The sequence below is a fragment of the Sus scrofa genome, chromosome 6 (genome assembly GCF_000003025.6).
Source record: "Sus scrofa isolate TJ Tabasco breed Duroc chromosome 6, Sscrofa11.1, whole genome shotgun sequence".
Lineage (NCBI taxonomy): Eukaryota > Metazoa > Chordata > Mammalia > Artiodactyla > Suidae > Sus > Sus scrofa.
In genome coordinates, this window is record NC_010448.4 from 9,541,949 (window position 1) to 9,561,090 (window position 19,142).

Here is a 19,142-nt window from a genome sequence, read left to right on the forward strand (position 1 = left end):
CAGAGAAGGCGAATGCAGCAGGGTTTCGAATAATGTTTGCAGAGCAGGGGTTCAAGTAGAGAAATCATGCGGTGGGGGCAAAATGACCCTCCAACCAAGTGGGGGTAAGGAAGGGGCAAGATGCTGAGGGCTCCCCAACCCTGGGAAGAAACTCAAAAAGGCGCTTCCCCAGGAGTTCAAAATCGGGACTAGGCTGGCCGGTGCCAAACCAGCATTTCAGCGCCACCACTAAAGCACTGTTTTAACTGCAACGCAGCAGCTTGGTTACAGATATGAAGCCAGGGGATGTGGGGCGTGTGTGGGGATGAGGAGACACAGGAACTGTACTTTCTGGTCGGTTTTGCTGTGAATCTAAAACTGCTCTTAAAAATAGTTAACAAAAGAAAAAAAAAGCACATGTAGCCCTAAGCCTTGTGTGCAGCTGAAGCGTTTCCTTTCCGCTTGGGAGCCCTCGAGGAAGGGCCGCATGTCCAGGGATGCTTCGTGGGGCAGGCTTGCTACCCAGGCAGCATGACACGGCTGCTGCTTTACACGTCTGTCCTGGGTCTGCCAGGGTCACTGGCGGTAAGAGGGAGCGTGCCCTCCCTGGTATGTGAGCTTTGTGGTGTGTGTACACCCTGAAGACCCGGTGGAAAGGACACCAGCCCACTGGCCCCACGGATGCAGCTTTTAAGGAAATGGACACAGAGGAACCATCCCTCCCTAGTCTCCTTCCTCCGCCCCTACCCATCTTCCAGAACCATGGTGCCTGGAGAGCTCTGGCAAACTCCATCACTTCTCCGAGGCCGAGAGCACTTGGCCCACATCCTCGATTTCATTCTGGGAGGAAGAGCTGTCTGTTTTACCTAGGAAATGTAAAAGCAGCAATCTGCTCGGTGAGCCCCACTTTAAAGCCCTGCATCCGCTCGACTGCGACACTCCAACGCTCATGCTTTCCACCTCGGTAATTACTAAATTCTCATGTAAAGCCCAACTTCTGCTTAAGCATGCGCGATTATTAGAGTACAAGTCAATTGTGGATAACATGCAGATATAAATGCAGCTAATAAGTCTTACTGTAATGATTAATCAATTTATGAATACATTATTTAAACTAATAGCTCAGGTAGGGTATCTTAAACAAGTTGGAGAGTACATCGACCAATTCAAATACCAGCTGCTGGATCAATAGGAAACTGTAAGTAAACTCTGGGGAATAGGCATACTTGCAAAAAAAAAAAAAAAAAAATCTGCAAACAAAAGGGTCTTGGATGAAAGAAATCTACAACCATTTCAATTTTTAAGACAAATGTAGAACAGTGTAATATATGCCAAGCTTAAAGGGAAAGGTTTAAAAAAATGTGCAATACTGCAAATTGGGCTCTTTTCCCAACTCATACAGTAATAATAATTAACAGCAGTTTATACGAACACGTGTTTATACAAATGTTTGCATACTTTTGCAAATAGATTGTGGATTCAAGTTAATTTTGATTTCTTCAAGAATGATGCCTTGGGGTTCATTTCATTGCAAGGTACTATATTTATCCATATAGCTAGAAATGTCCCTTCAACAAAAAAGAAAAAAAAAAAAAAAAGGCAAAAGTGCATCTAAAAGATTAGCAATTTTCCTGAAAGGAAGTCCAGGTTCCAACTCAGACACCAGGGGACACCTGTTCTGTTAGAGCCACAGAGGCTTCCCCCCCACCCCACCCACCCACCACTGTCAGCCACAAAGCGGAGGGAGGGCTGTGAGCCAAGCAAACCCTCGAGTTTTAGCGCTGTCCTTTCCCATTTTTTTAAATTAAGGCTAATTAATGTGAGTTTAATAAAAAGCCAAAAGGGGTCTTGATTTCCAAAGGTGTGATATTTTATCACAGCTTCAAGTGATGCTGCATTTTAAAAAATTAATTAGTATCTTGCAAGATCGGCCACACATTACTGAGTAAGTAACAGCAGCTAAGAGAAGCCGATGAAATATTGGTAAGCGATGCAGCCCAGAGTATAAGTATGTGAAGGGGGTCAGAGGTTAATCCCTATTGATTTTCTGAGTCTGCGTACAGCACCGCTGGGAGAGGCCAGTACTGTTGGCAATCAGCTAGCACAAATACATTATAAATCTTACTGTCCACCTTCACTGATCAGTGTCACTTACTTCCTTTGCTAAAGACCATTAAGAAACTACTGCAAAAAAAAAAAAAATTTACCCAGATGTGGGCAGAAAAGAAAGCGCGTTCAAAGTCTCCCGTGTCACAGGTGTGTCTGGAGATGGGGGACGTGCCTGAAAGCAGAGACACGTTTCCCGGGGGCTGGTCAGGCTTACTGAGGGCAACGTGCATAAAACAGAGTGCTTTTCAAATGACATCAATGCCAGAACAAACGGTAGAAGGAGCTTCCACACTGGAGTGCATGGAGGAAAAAAAAAGAAAGAGAAAGAGAATGGAATGAAAAGCCTCAGACACGACCACTGACACTGATGAGAGGCCCCACCAGTTTGGGTCTGCGAAAATTTAGCCTTGACACAACCTTGAAGCAAATGAAGAGTACGCTTCAGGGCCCCTCAAGACCTTGGGCTCCTTCCCAAACTCCGCACCCAATGTCGTACTCCCTCCTCAAGCGGGCCGCCGGCACAGCCCTCACTAAGCCAGATGCGCTTCCAGGAACGCCTATGAACAACTGTTCCTTCCTTCTTTGAATGGGTTGTGCCATGTCTCACGTATGCCCTAGGCACTGCAAAACGGGCAGATAAGACAGTGTCCTTCTGAGAAAAATGAAACACACGTTCTTAGTCAAACATGGACTCTCTTACAATGCAAGGCTGGCCAACAGTCATGGTGCTGGTAAGTCCTCTGCCCTGACCAGCTGTGTGACTCTCCACCAATGACTTAACATCTCTGAGCCTCAGTTTCTTCACGTTATAAAGATGGTGGATAACACTAGGGAGGACACCAAGAGTGGTTGGAAGATTAGAAATCACGTGAAAAGCACTTAGCACAAGGCCCATGAGAATTCAATTGGACTTCTCTTGCAGGGCAGCGGGTTAAGGATCCAGTGTTGTCACTGCAGTGGCTTGGCTTGGATCCCTGGCCCGGGAACTTCCACATGCTGGGGTGCAGGCCCCCAAAAATTTTTCAATAAATATTAGTTGTTTTTTTTTTTTTTTAATGTGGAGCTATTTGACATTGAGAAAAACAAGTGATCTCCTTCAACTTCCGTTTCAATAGTGCGGATTATGGAATTATGATGCAAAAAGATATGGAGCCATCTGATCCACGATTCCATCCCAACAGCATCATATGCCCTGCTTGGAGATGCTTGAAGAAACAGCCAGTCTTACTTCAGCAAGCCTTGCTCATCCTGAGGTCTGGAGTGGGCACCTGCATCAATGCGTTTCAGTAAGGCTGGGTCAAGAGCGAAATTTCTTAACTGAGAGCCAATAGCTTGTAGCAGTTTAGAGTGTGGACCTTGGAGTTCCCGTTGTGGCTCGTAGTTAACGAACTCAACTAGCATCCATGAGGACGTGGGTTCAATCCCTGGCCTCTGCTCACTGGTTGCCGTGAGGTGTGGTGTAAGTTGCAGATGTGGCTCAGACCTGGTGTTGCTGTGGCTCTGGTGTAGGCTGGAGGCTACAAGCTGAAGCGCAGTTCTGCAATCCATCAATGTGCCTCAGAGAAGGTAAGGCTACTTTGATGAACTCAAGCAAGCTTGCTTCTGGGCTCTGAAGCCAAGAGATCCATCACCTTTAGCCTTTAAGGTCTTGCCTCTTAGATGCTCTGTTTTCTTAATCACTGGCTGTACTGTCCTCAGGAAGGGGTAGTGACTGGGGGTCCTACTGCGTCAGCAGTCCTGGAGGCCTCTCATTTGTGCTGGCTGGGTTTTTCCTAGCTTTGCTTGGCTCTGGAATCTTGGGTCTTGAGTCTTGGCTCAAGGAATTCTAAATCCTGCCTCTGACCCCTGTCCAAGCTCCCAGGCCAGATCCTTATACTGCTGTATTTGGTGATCTGGTCCCTGGCCTCAACTTGCAAAGGACTGCCCACATTCTACAGATGGGCTTCTGTGCCAACTCTCCCTATGTCAAGGCCATCGGATTCCTTGGGAACAACCAGACCAATGCCGATTTATCCCAGAGACTGTGATGCATCTTAGCACCATTTTCACCACGAAGTATATCTTCTTTTATATGATAATGACCCAAAGAGACCTCAATCTAAAACCATATTCTTCATAGTAGTCAGTTCCATAGTATTTACCACCAATAGCACTAGTTTTGTCAATAACACAGTCCAAGTAAACTACAGTCATGTGTAAAAAAAGAAAATTTCAACATTTTAATGAATGTTACAAACCCTGGTTGAGTTAACCCAAGGCAGTTAGGTCTCTAACCCAAGGCTGAGTTAGGGGTTTGCTTCTACTTGTTAATGTCACTTGCAAATGTCTTTGGCTTTCCAACTAGATAAGGAGATTCTTGAAGGCAATGATGGATGCAATTGCAGATTCACGTCCTTAATGTCTGAAGTGCTGCCTAACACACAGTAGGTACTTGGTACACACTGGGTGGCCGAATTGATGGGTAGGTGAATGGGTGGGGGAGTTCTACAGGGCTGGACTGTTTGCTGACCCAGACAGAGAGAAAGGAAACAGTTCCAAAGCTTTGCCCTTCTGACCAAGAGAGTATTTCCTTTCTTTTCCAAACACTCTTCCATTAGAGCATGGCTAAATTCTACTTATGTTTTAAGGAAGGCTGAATATCCCAGGTTGTGACTCCTAGAGCCATGGAACTCTGCCCCATAGATCCTAAGAGTCCAGGGACTTCTATAGAACCCCAAAATGAAAGGCACAAAAGAGGCCATGATGGAAACATCAAAACTAAATGAAATACTGGAAACAAGTTAATGAAATTCCATGACAGAAAGGGCTGGTCCAAGGAAGGAGAGAGAGAGAGAGAGAAAAGGAAAAAGAGAAAAAACCAACAAACCCAACTCAGGACCAGAAGCAGCTGTCTAGTTTGAACTGCTAGACTGCTGAGCACACACTGCATGCATATTCATAGGTGCCACCGGAAATTAAGCACCTCTGGAACCAGCATTAAAACTCTCCTGCCAGCCAGGGCAGTGAACCAGTAACTCAACAGCCCCCTTGTGGTCCGGAAGAATTAATGCAGCTTCCCAAGGTGTGAAGGTTCTTCTTGAGGTGTGGGGGAGGGGGGTTGGCTGGGGAGGCATGGAGCCCTGTAAGAGGAGGGGGATGCTGCTGAACCCTGTGTAAAAGGGTTAGACTTGGCCCCCTGTTCATGGAGGGAGGGCAATTCACCACCATCAACTCTCTCTCTTTCCAGAGTCTGCAAAAGGCCCCTGGTGTACCTGCCTGCTCCAACTAACTCATGCTTCTTGAAAGAAGCAGCAGATCAAAGGAGCTCCGTGTTCCCATTTAAAAATATCATTTAAGGGAATTTTAAGCTGTCTGAGAAGATGGATACACTATGTTTGTTTTCTACATTAATGAGCTATAAAAAGAATGGAATAGGCCATAAATATAGTATTTTGCAACAGCCTTTACTAAAAATGCTACTACTTGTGTTTATCATTTATATCCTTGTATACAACCTCAAAATTGATTACACTTTAAACCCTACATAACTTGCTGTGTTTTTCATTTTGTGCTATACTACAAACATTTTTATAACTCAGTTAATATATTCCATATTTTGTGTTCTTATTGATTATGAATATTTCTTTAGGGGATTTTATTGCTTTTAAAATAACAAATGTTGGGTATTAAAAAATAGAAAAACCTATTGCAGCTTTTATATTTTTGCTTCCCCTGGTAATTCTAATAGATACATTGGAGCATGAACATAACCAGAATATCTTTCTCTGTATCTTTTATACTTCCTCACATTAAAATTAAAAATCTACGAATGTAGTGCACAGTAAAAGAACCGGATTTTTCAAAGGAAACCCACCATTTAATGTGTTCGACTTGAATTCATAATCTATTCCTACTACAATTAAAAAATTAAAGTGCCAAAAGATTATCCGCACGTAACATGATGGTTTTACATCAAGTATATATTATCTTTCCTAATTGCCATTTCAGTTTATAGGCTGCACTATGATTTATATATACGATATGATTTCACTATTAATTATCAAATTGAAAAAAATAAAATCTCACATTATAAATTCTCTCCTGGAAATTAGTTTTATTATTTTTTCCATAATCCTATCACACAAGCTATAAGTGCATTGCGGCATGAACACTTTAATTTTTCCAGTTAGTTTTAAGCAAGCCCAGAGGTGAGGTTTAATAAGGATCAATGGCACTTTATCTGGGACAGGGCCTCTTCACAGCATGCAAATTACACAGTAACACTTAAAAAAAGAAATAGATTTAATTAAAAAAAAAGTAGAACCACAGGCTCTGGAAATTCAATTAAAGGATTTATGCAAAGGTTTGCTAGGTTTTTATATGCAGTTACTGCTTACATAATGAGCTTTTCATATTAAAAATCAATAGGTAATCTAGACTAGAAGATCATCCCCTTAAATACATTTTTGAAATCAATTTGAAAAATAGTCCATCAACTGCTGTGACTACCCTTGCTGCTTCGATTACACTAAAAGCAATATTTAGATTGTAAGACGTGCTACGGAATATCTATGCTGGGATATTGCTTTCAAGGGCTCTTAGACTTCAGAGGGCCTAAGACCATCACCTAGTAATTCAAGACGGTGTTAAATGTACAAATAATTGATTTAATTATGAGCCAAAGCCCAGGGCGTGACCCCATTGTATTTCTAAAGATTAAATGAAAGGAGGAAAAAGACAAAGGGAGGAAGACAGAGAGGAGGAAACAAAAGACAAGACAGAGAAGGAAAGAAGAGAGGGAGGGAGGGAGGAGAAGGAGGGAAAAAAAAGAAGAAAGAACCTTTCCTAAGTCAGTCTTCCCTGTCTCCATCGCCTCTGCGTGTTGGCTACTTAGCGCCGGGAGATATGCGCTTCACTTTAAAACTCATTTAGGTCTTCAAGGAAGGAAGCAATTAGCGAGCTCTAACTTAAGCCGACTTTCCATCCTCGGTGATAATGAGGGACAGGTCTTGAAAGGGAAATGAAAGCGGAGGCTCCAATTCTATCCAGTAAGTACACTCACGGCCAAGATTTGCCTGGACTGGTAAGGACCAAAACACGGGACAGGTTTCCATGGGCCACTCCTGGCAAACGGGACAACCACCATCACGTCGGGGGAAGCTCTGGGAAGAGTGAAGGACAGACAGGACCTGGGTAGTTCTGATTCTGAACTCCGCCCATCTGAATAATAAAGGAATACGAGAAATATTCTTCACTCCCTCTTTCTCGGACTTTTTTACTTAAAAAGTGCTCGTTTCTGAAAAGTAGGGTCAGTACTTTGGGTCCATCAAAATGAACATCAGAGCTCAAGTTATATCTTCGACCCAAGTCAGTCTTGTAAACGCAGACCTAAACCACAGCAAGGACGACGTTCTAACACAGCAGCGCCTTACGCTTCTTCAGGAAAAGAAATAAGCAAACGTATTTACAAATCCAAATGTATCCGCCTGCCTCTCACCAAAGGTAATGCTTTAAGAAGGTGCTGAGACAGCTGGGTAACCGGAGAGCCAGGAGAAGCACCGGGAGGTCTCGGCTCCTGATGCGCCGTGTGGAGAAGATGAAAACTAAGAGCAGCGGTGAGAGGAAGGGGCACTTTCTACGCCTGAGACAGTGGGTGTTCACACCGTGTGCAGCATTTCTGCAGCACGATCCCGGGCCAGGCCCATCCCAGGCTGACCCTTCCTTTGGACGTGCCTACAGTGGAGCTGAAGGAGGTTTTAGGGCCGAGGGCCCAGCACCGGCCTATCAGTCAAGCATTCGTGTATGTGTACCTGGCAAGTACTGCAAAACACCTGTGATGTGCCAGGCACTGCCAGCTGTGGTGCTGACCACAAAGATGAACCCAGTGGAACCAGGGTCCTCGGATAGGTTAGATAGGTCTGTATACACATTTACTCTTCCTTTGAAAGCTTCCATTTACAAGAAAGAAATAACAAGCAAGGAGCTGAAACATGAGCTGGGGTCCCTTGAAACCACGAGGCTCAGGGAAAGAAGCCAGTCACAAAGGAGCGCATGTTTGATGCCATTCATTGGAGAGGCCAATGGGTACAAACAGAAAGTACATCTGAGGTTGCCTGGGGCTGGTGGGGTGACAGGCTTGTTTGGAGGTGATGGCCAGAGCCTGAAGCGTAGTAGCTTTAAGGAAAAGCAAACAACAAAAGCTGCAAAGAAAAAAACGAGGTTGAAAAAACAGAAACAAAGCGTAACTTCATTTTCCACCTGCACCAATCTGGCAAATCAAACATTGAGGGTTTCTCCTCCTTGGCAAAGTACTTTCTGTGACAATCAGTTTATCGATGTGCAACCATAAACAACTGGCTCTCCATGGGAAGGTACTGAAATCTCAACAAGCAGAACCTTTCACCACAGGAAAGGAAAACGTCCGTGCAAAATGCCCCAGGTTGGTGTGATCGAAAAGTCAAGCAGGAAACCGCTCTGCAAATGTGAGAGGGGTTGGTAATGGAAGTTTGAACAATGTTAACACTTAAAATTTCAGCAGAACCATTTCAATCCATAAATGTATAAAAGTCATTTTACAGTGTGTTTAACAGCCAAGACCAAGAGCTGTTATAAAAGAAGACGCCCTCAATGTCACTTCATTTTCTTTTATTCTTATTATCACATTTAAATCTCTCTGTAGAAGTGGTCTTGATAGGTAACTTTATTACACATTTCGAGACTATTCGTTCTGAACAGAACTTCCTCCAAGGAATTAACAGAAAGAGAGAGCCCACTTTCCCCTCATCGTCCCTAAATTACGCCATAACTACGGAGCAGGGCAGCGGCAGTGTGCAGGCGACAAGGACTCGGCCTGCTAGGCCCCACGGCAGCTCAGTAAACTTGGAGGTGACTCTCTTGGTTGGTCGCAACCGTCGGTCCCTAACAAACACCTTCCTGTGTAGCTGGCAAAGACCTGGAGGGAAGAGTCAGGGAAGGCAGGCGTGGAGACATGTTGAAGAGAAAGAATTCCCGAAAGTAACCATGAGAGCCGTGTCAGCCCTCGAGACAAGGACACATTCCGACCTTGGTCCCTGAAGGGCAAGGACCTCCGCACGTCGGCAAATGTGTGTGCAAAGGGCAGTCAGTACCTATGTCAGCTTCCCAAGACCCAGCTCATCTGCTGCAAAGACTCAACTCTGCCACGATGCTGCTGCAGCATAGACAACACGTCCATGGATGAGCCAGGCCGGCTTTCAAGAAAACTTCAAGGAAAATCAGATTTAAATTTCATCTGGTTTTCTTGTATCACGAAGCGCTGTTTTCCTTTTAACATTTTCCCAGCCATTTAAAAATGTAAAAAGGACTCTTGGTTCAGAGCGCACGTAAAAACAGGCAGATTTGGCCCAAGGGCCACACATATTTCACCAGCTCCGGTGCTCAACCACAGCCGGCCAGCAAGGAGGTCCCCAAGAAGGCCTGCGACACATCTCTGCTGTGGCTGCTGGCCAGGACCGTCACGTGGCCACCCTCAGCTGACACTCATCCTTCCAGTCCCTGCAGTGGAAGGGAGACCACAGTCCCTGACTCCGCAGACATAAGAACAGTGTCCTGTCGCCGCCAGAGGCTGAGATCAGAGCGGACAGGGAGGCTGGCTTACTCATCTCCAGCTCGCTCCAGAGTCAAGCATCAAGAATGGGGCAGGTAAGGAGTCCAGAGGGACTCAAAAGCGATAGACGACAGTACCTCAGCCGGGGCAAAGGCTGCATACTGGTTCCCCCACCTGCTTCCCCTTCGTCACAGGCACGCAGCTGGGCTGCATGTCCTGGCCTCTCGCCTGCCACAGACAGACGCCACCCCTAGACCGCCACACACGACACCCCATGTTCTCACCTCGTCCACCAGCTCAATGCGGACAACCAAGCTGGCCTTGGAAGCCAGGCTGGGAGATGGCTGGACCACGGGATGGAAAGAGCTGGGATCCCTGAGAAGTCACTGGGAAAAGAGCTACATGCTAACCCAAAGAACCACTTTGGGCCTCACATAAGTGAGAAAAACACAGGACCATGTTTGAACCACTGGGCCCGTGTGGGCTGACTGCTCTTACAGCAGCTGGCGTCACCTTTACAGCAATCTAACACCGAGACGTCTGTCAGGGAATCGCGGCCACGTCTTGTTGGCTCCGAGCCCGGCTTACACGTACTGCTCTGTTTGGGAGCATCGCTTGGTGTCACCCAGCATTGCCTTGCCCTGGCTTCTGGGGCTCTTTGGGGAGCAGGAGAAGCATGCCTGGCGACACGTCTGCAAACCAGGAGAGGAAAGACACAAGCCCGCACGTCCGGCCTGGATGTCCACACGGAAGCAGCCTCCACAGACCCTCCCCACCGTGTGAGGGAGACAGGGACACCTCGGCAACCTGCTAGGCTTGGAAGGTTCGGTGTTTCACGTCTCTTAGTGAGACCCTTTTTATGCAAAAGCCCTTGTGCATGCTCCGTGGTACACTGCCAGGGAACGCCCAGCTTCACACGGAACGGGCGATTTATAAACACCAGCATCACGCGCACTGTGGAGCGCTGTCACCTCAATTTCAGAGCCCTGGTCCCTCTTCTGTGTACTTTTTGTTTGCCTTCAGCGCTTCGCCAAGTGCTATTGTGAGGTGATGCCTTTTGTAGCTTTAGAGTCTGGTGCTTTCGAATGTACTCCCAGCGCTACTTGCCCTGTTCTCTTGCTCCTAGATGGAAAACAAACTGCAAATGGCTTTACAGTGCCAGCCCTTAAATATTTTACAGGCAGAAATCTTGGTGGGTGGTTTGGAGGCTCAATTACCCTCCTCGGTGGAGGATACAAACATCCCCGAGGGTTTACATAACACACCTGGGCGCTCTGTGGTACTCAAAACGCGCAGGATGTATGTACCTCTCCCTCTGGAACCGCTGACCCCACGGCACGTGAGCACCTGAAAGGTGTCAGGCCGGCAGGACTGCCCAAGAGTTAAAGCAAAATCCCCCTGTCCATCCATCGAGGGACATGACAGAGACAGCGCAGTCGCTCAGAAGTGTTAGGGGTAAGACATCATGGCACTGAAAGCCGTCCCCTTGAATATGCTTTTCTGGGAAAGAAAAGGTAAAGAGAGAAGCCTTTTCAAGTGTCAGCTACTTCAAAAGAAAGAGCCAGAACGGAGCTGTTGTTACGCAGCATGAAGTGGCAGTACGGGGGGAGGGGGGTGCTAAAATCAGAATGTGGACAGTAACAGCACCCCACCCCACCTGACCCATCCAAAACTCTGACATAAGTGCTGTTATCCCCATTTCACAGATGAGGACACTGAGACTCAGAGAGTCTCACTGTCACTGGCTGAGCCTGCCCTAGGTCAGTGCAGACACAGGATGTGTGCCAGGTCCGTCTGATGCCAAGCCCTGTGCTCGTCCCACTTGACCACGCTGTCTCCTCTCCCCATGAGGCTGCAGCGTCACTGAGGAATCCGAGGAGGGAGGGACAGGCACCTCCCCCATGGAGGAGCAGGTGCATCGCCTGGGAGGAGCGCGGGTGAGGCCGGGTCCCAACAAGAGATGAGGGGTTTGAGCTTGGCTGGGTGGTGCTCGATCCTGCAATTCTCCCTTCTGCTATGAACAACGTACCGTCAGAAGGATACGACCGCTGGGAGGATCAGCCAGATCTTCTGAAGGAGCGGGGTTCCGACGAGTGTGTCTGAGAAAGGAGCGGGGAGAGGATGGATTTTTTTTTTTTTAAGGAGATTAAAAAGATATCAGTAGATGCCTCTCCCACAAATGTTTGATGTTCGATTTCTAAAGCAGTGTTGGAAACAAAGAAAAAAAGAAAATGAAGCCAAAGACAGCAAGAGTCAGGGAGCCTGGTGTCACTGTATTTGAGTCATTTTATAGACAGAAAGTCCGGGGGCCCAAAATATTCCAATACTGTTTCCAGAGCTGTATGAGGTATGGTCTTCTAAATTCGAAGAAAAGGAGGAAAAAAGTTTCTATGCTACGCCTATTTCGAGCTTTTATCAGTACTAATTCCAGCCCCCTTTTTCCCTTACAATTCTGAACAGAGGGAAAACAGACATTAATTAAGCAAAGCTTTATCTCTTTCTACTCTAATGAAAACCAACTTACAGTGATATTTTTCCCCAAGATTTTTCTCCACTTAATGAAGACATTATCCCCGAGTTTTCAAAGTCATTTTACAAAAGAGTATTCAAGAGACATTAAAGTCAGTTTAAACTCAAAAGTCTTTCTGAAGTCAATAAACAATAAAAGAACAATGAAAAGAGAGGCTTTGATGGTGCCTTAGTCTAAAATCTTTAATTTCTGTTTTAATCTACAAGATATGTTGTCTCGTATTAAAATATTCCCCACGTCTAGAACAGGGTAAGTTTGAACCAAATGTCTGTTTTCTATTTCTCTCCTTAAAATATGCGTGCGTGCGTGTGTGTGTGTGTGTGTACATACCTGGATGTGTGTGTGTATCACACACAAGCACACACACACCCCACACTAGTGGCAATGCAGATCAGCAAGAAATTCTCCACTAGAAAGGGGAGAAAGAAGTTTTCAAACTATTTGCATTCTCCCTCTTCGAATTTTGTTTTAAAAAAAGAAAAAGAAAACAGAAAATGGAATCCTTGGCTTTGAAATTCATGACAAGATCAAAGACGATAATGCATATAGATTTTTCAAGGTATACATTATTAATAACACAGGCGAACACACAACTGATCAATAGCGTGGTGGAGAAATGACCAGGGAAGTGCGTGTCTCCGGCCCGGGGCGGGGGTGGGTTCCTGAGATCTGTTTACCTGGGCATCGCACGGCCCAATCAAGTCCTCCCGTGCACTAAGCCTGAGATGGCTCAGCATGCGTGGAAGAAGAAAGAACGGCTTAACAGGCACCACGTGCCAAGGTGTCTTTGCTCTTTCAGGTGAAATTCACATGTCCTCAAGCTCACCATTTTAATTCTTTATTTCTTTTGGCTGTGCACATGGCATGTGGAAATTCCCAGGTCAGGAACCGAACCCGCGCCACAGCAGCGACCTGAGCTGCTGCGATGACACTGCCAGAACCGAGATGCATTCAGATGGGCACCATGTATGTTTCAAATAAAAGACGCTGTCACATCAGACACAAATGGTCGCCTGGCACAGGGGTCCATTTATGTGAAATATCCAGAAGAGGCGAAACTATAGAGACAGAGTGCAGGTTTGTGGTGACAGCAGCTGCAGCTGGGGGGTAGCGAATGACTGCTCATGCATGTGGGGTTCCCGAATGAAGTGATGCCGCTTTAGAACTGTACAATACTGTGAATAAAATGTCACTGAGGTGCATACTTTAAAATGGTTAACTCTGGAGTTCCCCTGTGGCATGGCAGGTTGAGGACCTGACATTGTCACTGCAGTTGTTCAAAAAGGAAAAATAAATCCATGAAACATCCAATACTTTAAAAAACGAAGTCATGACACTACCTGTGTCTGCTAACAATGGGTAATATTTAGCAAGGAATATTTAAATGGGGAGCTTATGGGGAGAAGGATAAACGAAGAGTATGTGATTAAAAGATACAAACTTCTAGGAGTTCCCGTCGTGGCGCAGTGGTTAACGAATCCGACTAGGAACCATGAGGTTGCGGGTTCGGTCCCTGCCCTTGCTCAGTGGGTTAACGATCCGGCGTTGCCGTGAGCTGTGGTGTAGGTTGCAGACGCGGCTCGGATCCCGCGTTGCTGTGGCTCTGGCGTAGGCTGGCAGCTACAGCTCCGATTGGACCCCTAGCCTGGGAACCTCCATATGCCGCGGGAGCGGCCCAAGAAATAGCAACAACAACAACAAAAAAAAAGACAAAAGACCAAAAAAAAAATAAAAATAAAAAAAAATAAAAGATACAAACTTCTAAACAAAAAACATGTAAGCAACAAGGACGCACTGTATGACACAGTGACCCATATTCAATATCTTGGAATAACTTAAGGAAAATAATCTGAAAATACACACACATATACATAAGTATATAAATGCTTATATACTTCGCTACACATCTGTAAATATTGTAAATCAACTTCAATAAAATTTTTTAACATAAACATACAGGGAGTTTATTACCAATACAGGTTGTATAAGTGGAAAATATTACCCATTCCTGGAAAGCCTGTTAGGTTAGGCAGTTATGAGTCCATGTAGCTGTTAGTGAAAAAAGGTCCATCACGGAGGGATACTGTCCCAACCTCTGAGCGTGGGCTCATGGGACAGAACAGAGAGTTCGTTCACGAATCTTCCCTCAGGGCCACTTAGGGAAAGCACACAGTAGGCTGAGCAGTTTATAGGTCAAAATCAGCATGATTTCCAACCCAGGTCACTCATCCACTTTAGAAAGGGGCATTTGTATTATTCTGTTTCTCCTTCTCCTGATTTTCCTTATTTATAGTCCACCAGCATGACCTCAAATGGAGGATCTGTTGTCTGTGTGTCCAACACAAAAGCTGAATGGAGGCCTGCACAGAAATGTAAGGGGTGGGGGGGTCCTGCCATTGTCAGACCGTTAGAGAAACGAGGCCGCCCCAGGAAGAACAGGGCAGGAGCAGCCTGAGAGAGGACTGCCCGTCTGCATCCACAGACAGGCAGGAAGTGCAGATAGATCAGGGTTCAAATGCTGCCTCTGCCTCGGATATGGCTTCTAACCTACAGCTTTATCACCTAGGAAATGGAGATTGTCATTAAGTTACACGAGATGTGGGCACACAGTAAGCACGCAACAGATTCCAGCAGGGACCGTGGGCTCTGCTCTCGGTGAACTCTTTCCTCCTCCCCCTCTAGCTGGAGGCGCCTCCTCTCTCTGGACCACTCCTCTCGCCCGCTCTCCCTTACTCTTCCCCGCCACCCTTCTCTCTTCCTTCCTTCCCTCCCTTCCTCTCAATTGTGTTTAATGTTGCACTTACCAGTGCAGCCGCCATGCTGAGCAATGAGCCTTGCACGCGAGCCCTCCCCAGGCCACATCTCTCCAGGACAGATCAGCCAGAGCCCTAGCCAGGCCTCCATTGGTGTGGACGTGCTCCCACGAACTTCGCATCCTCTACAACATGCCGCTGCCTGTGTGTCCTAGGCTGTGATCACCAGGCCAAAAACCGAATCAAATGGCAGCCCCGCCACCGTTACAAAATTGAACACGACTGTCCTGAGGCCCAAAGGTCTGTACTGAGAAACTGGGAGGTTTGACTTGCTGTTTTTCATCATCCAGATGATCATTTGCAAACAGAGCCCTATTATAATAAAACACCATTTATACTCTTCACTTGACCACAAACAACAACCCTAACACGTATCAGCACTGGGGTGAGGTAAGCTTGAGAACTGCCCAAGTTTTATAGACGGGGCTGAAAACCTGACAGGAGGACTTTGCCCAATAGATGCCACAACCACGGAGGCAAACAAGAGTGGAGAACCTGCTATGTGCCAGATGTGAAGTGCATCCATACACACTGTCTCATCATCTCCTCTCATTGGGCCCTGTCTGACCCCACCTGACACCAAACAAGTGACCAGCCAGCTATACTTATCACAAATACTTACTACTCATCACATCTGGACAATGCTGGAGAGCTTCTTCTTCTATGAATTTAAAGAATAACAATGGAGTGTCAAAAATTTCCAGCCACACAGAAATTTGCAAATGGACACCTTGATTTTTAAGGGGATGTCCTTTCAGCTATCTTGGCATTTCATGAAGACTCGTAAAAGAATTCCTTCAATTAGCCTTTCCCACGGATGGCCACCACCTACACATACCTGCAAGGGCACTCGAGCAGGTGCACTGCACCTGAAATAGCCCCCTGCGTTCTGCAAAATGTCAACCTCAAATGCAAATTCCTTTCATGTTGCGTATTTATCTTCTTTCCTGTGCTCCTCCTGGCACAGCAAGACCAAATCTGTTCCGGTGAACACAGGACTGCCGTGGGAAAGGGATCTGACACGAGGCAAATACCTCCCCTTTGCAAAGGCAAATACAAGTCCAAAGAGCCTCCAAGCTAGGGTGCATAAATGTCCCTGCTCCTGGGGAGAAGGGACACTGGAGGCCAGCTGTGACATGCCAGTTCTCCCAGACCCGTGGGGAAAGGTTACCGTGGCGGCTTCCAAGGGGGCCAAGTGCTGGTGCCCAAGAGAAAGAGCCAGGACGGGGCGAGGCCTAGGGCCACCGTCATGGTTTGGATGCTCTTGGCATGGCCGTCCTGGCAGCCGCTGCCTCCATCCTCAGAGCTAATCAAGGGGAAGGGAACTGGTCCAGGCGGCGGCGGGGAGAGTTTACAACAACTGACAGTAACTATAACATACGCCAGTTTGTATTAAGATGTTATTGCACCTTTCCAGTTCTAATCACCAATTATGACTCTATTACTCCTGCTTGGCAGTTCATCGGCTCCTGCCGCCGCTCAGGGCGACTCGGAGACGGACCTCTGATCTCCCGGTTCCGCTCCAGCGCGCGCTCAGCACGGAGGCTGTCATCTGCAGACACTGAGGGGGAAGGCACTGCCGGGGCTGAGATAACTGTACCTGACCTTACAACAATTTACCAAGGAAATGCCTCCTTAATAGCGGTGCGAGCACAGTTTCCTTTCTGCTCGCCACGGCCCTGCAAATTAGCGACAACAGGATAAATCTATGGCCGGCTCACCAGACACTTCATTAAATCACTGTTCCCTTGCCTTGTAGCGCACTAATAGAATCACAGCCCTCGTTAGCTACTGAATAAAAGATCAATCACGGACTTTGAAAGCTCTTGCTACGAGCTTCCAGAGGAAACAAGGAGGGGGCGGAAAAATAAAAAGGAGAGCGAGCGAGCCAGCGAGAAAGAGAGAGAGAGACAGAGAGAGATGGCTCGGATCATCGCTGAGCTTCTGAATGGCCGCGCTGCAAGTTGCTTCAATTACCTTTTCCACAACTGGCTTCCAAGTGCAATACTCAGAGGAACTTGTTAAGCCTGCTTTCAAGAACAGCGCTCTAATATACGACTGTTAGACCCTGGTCAAAAGTTCATAATGTGCATATGTAAAAAGGTACTAAATTGCCTGAGGGCTAAAACCAGAGGAGTTTAATTGTAGCAAAATGCTAAAAACGGTCTGCTGAGGGTCCTTCTGTTGGGACACTGCTGGCTCTGGCTGATTGAAGTGCAGAACATAAAAGCCTTGCAACAATATTTCCTTAAATGCTGGGGAAACGGCCAGCAGTTGGTACTGCATGAATGCGGTGGTTCAAGAAAAACATTTTCCTCCCCTAAAATAAATAGAGTATTAAGAACTGCTCTAGCCCGTAGTTCTCAAGCATGATGGAAAAGGGAGGGCTGGATGATAATAAATAAGGGATAATTCATAGGGCACGTCCCATCTCCTGGCGCTATGTTTTTACACAGAGCACATCGAAGGGACTCGGGCATAACCGGTAAGGGTTTTTGGAGTGCGAGTGGCTCTGATTTTGAAAACAGCTTTGTGCTGAAATAACAGCTGCTCCTGGCCCATCACCGGCTGAGACGTGTACTCACACGGGGATCCTTGCAAACAGCCCTGTTTGGCTTCTCTTTAGTTCGTCTTTCATAAAACACGATCAACTGCACACACAGCTGGCCTGCTAAGACGGGTTTCTCATGCCCAGAACTCTCGACCCTGTCCAAACATCCTCCCACTTTTCTGCCCTCTTCCCAGCCTTACTAATTAGGACCTCATTGGGATAAATGACAATGCGAGAATAGTGCTTGGTGACGCAGAATGCTGGTGGAGCCTGTGTCAAAGACAGAAAGCCCAGGGAACGTAGGATTTGGCAGGTGGGCTTTCCGATTTAAAAGACTCCTTTGGGAAAGCTACGGTCAGCTTTCATGGAGAGTGCCACATGCATCCATGTTTTATTTTAATTATGTATCATCTATCAGACATGAAATTCTACACGTTTCTTATAGGACCAAACTCACACAGAAGACAACAGAGCCGTAAGCAGGTTATCACCCACACTGGGCTGCACGCCCACGGGTAAGGGCTGAAACATGGGTTGCTGGCCTCCTTGTACTCGTGGCAAGACTGTGGCAAATGAGGTGAGCAACATTCATATCCCAGTGTCCTGCAGCATCATCCTCAGGGAAAATATTCCCAAACTTGCAAGGAGATGCCGGTGATACTTCCTAATACAATGGAGCACATTCAAAATCCAGTCCAAATAAAGCAGCCACCTAATACTTAACGTCATCAGAACTGCTCAAGAATCCCACCACCTCGTCTTCTGGTCCTTGGATTGGTTCAGAATATATTACACGTTGTATTTTAAAAGCAGTCAAGCCTACCTTTAGTTTTTTTGATTTGGGGGTTTTTGTTTTGTTTTTATTTTGTTTTTGCTTAGTTTTTTTTCTTTTTGTTTTTTAAGGGCTGCACCCACTGCATATGGAAGTTCCCAGGCTAGGGGTCGAATCAGAGCTGCAGTCAAGGTCTACACCACAGCTACAGCAACCCCAGATCCAAGCCGCGTCTGCAACCTACACCACAGCTCATGGAAAGGCCAGATCCTTAACCCACTAAGCAAGGCCAGGGATCAAACCTGCATCTTCACAGACACTAGGTCAGGTTCTTAACCCACTGGGCCACAGTGGAAAGTCCCTATTCTTTGGTTCTTGAGAAGCGAAGTTGTCGCCGGTCACTGGACAAATCTGCAAACGCCACACCAGCTTTTTCTCTGACCAACTGCAAAACCGGAGTTATTCGGGCTGGTGTTCTATACAAGAAACAGGCAACCTCTGCGTGTCTACCTGCGTGAGTTGGCTCTAGCGGCCAGCGGGTGTGCAGAAATCTGGGCACCTGAAGCACTGGTATCTCAGGAGGAAAGGACAGCGACGGGCTGGAAGGAGGGCACTGAAAGCCACCGCGCCAACGACAGAGCGCAAACCGCCCCACTGCCGGCAGAAAGGGCAGCCCCCCCACAGCCTCCAGTCTGCGAGGTTTCCAGGCCTCAGGTCACAACACGTCCAAGGGCAGGATGGGACCAAGCCTCACAACACGTCCCGATCCGATTCCTGACCACCGAGGTTCCCGAATGACCGAGGGGCGGGCCAGCTCCCGGGCA

At 46.8% G+C, this 19,142-nt stretch overlaps 1 protein-coding gene across 5 annotated transcripts in view; it reads right to left on the reverse strand.

Annotated features, from left to right (window-relative positions):
- WWOX (WW domain containing oxidoreductase) overlaps positions 1–19,142 on the reverse strand; it is a 960,840-nt gene that overhangs the window by 631,740 nt on the left and 309,958 nt on the right. The window contains exon 9 of one of the 5 annotated variants that reach the window (XM_021097055.1): positions 1–11,751. This exon is cut by the window's left edge and continues 24,924 nt beyond it. The exons of 3 other annotated variants lie outside the window; for them this stretch is intronic. In XM_021097055.1, coding sequence (XP_020952714.1) covers positions 11,710–11,751 — 42 coding nt within the window. In that variant the 3' untranslated portion in view covers positions 1–11,709. One more of the 5 variants, XM_021097056.1, reaches the window with a different exon arrangement.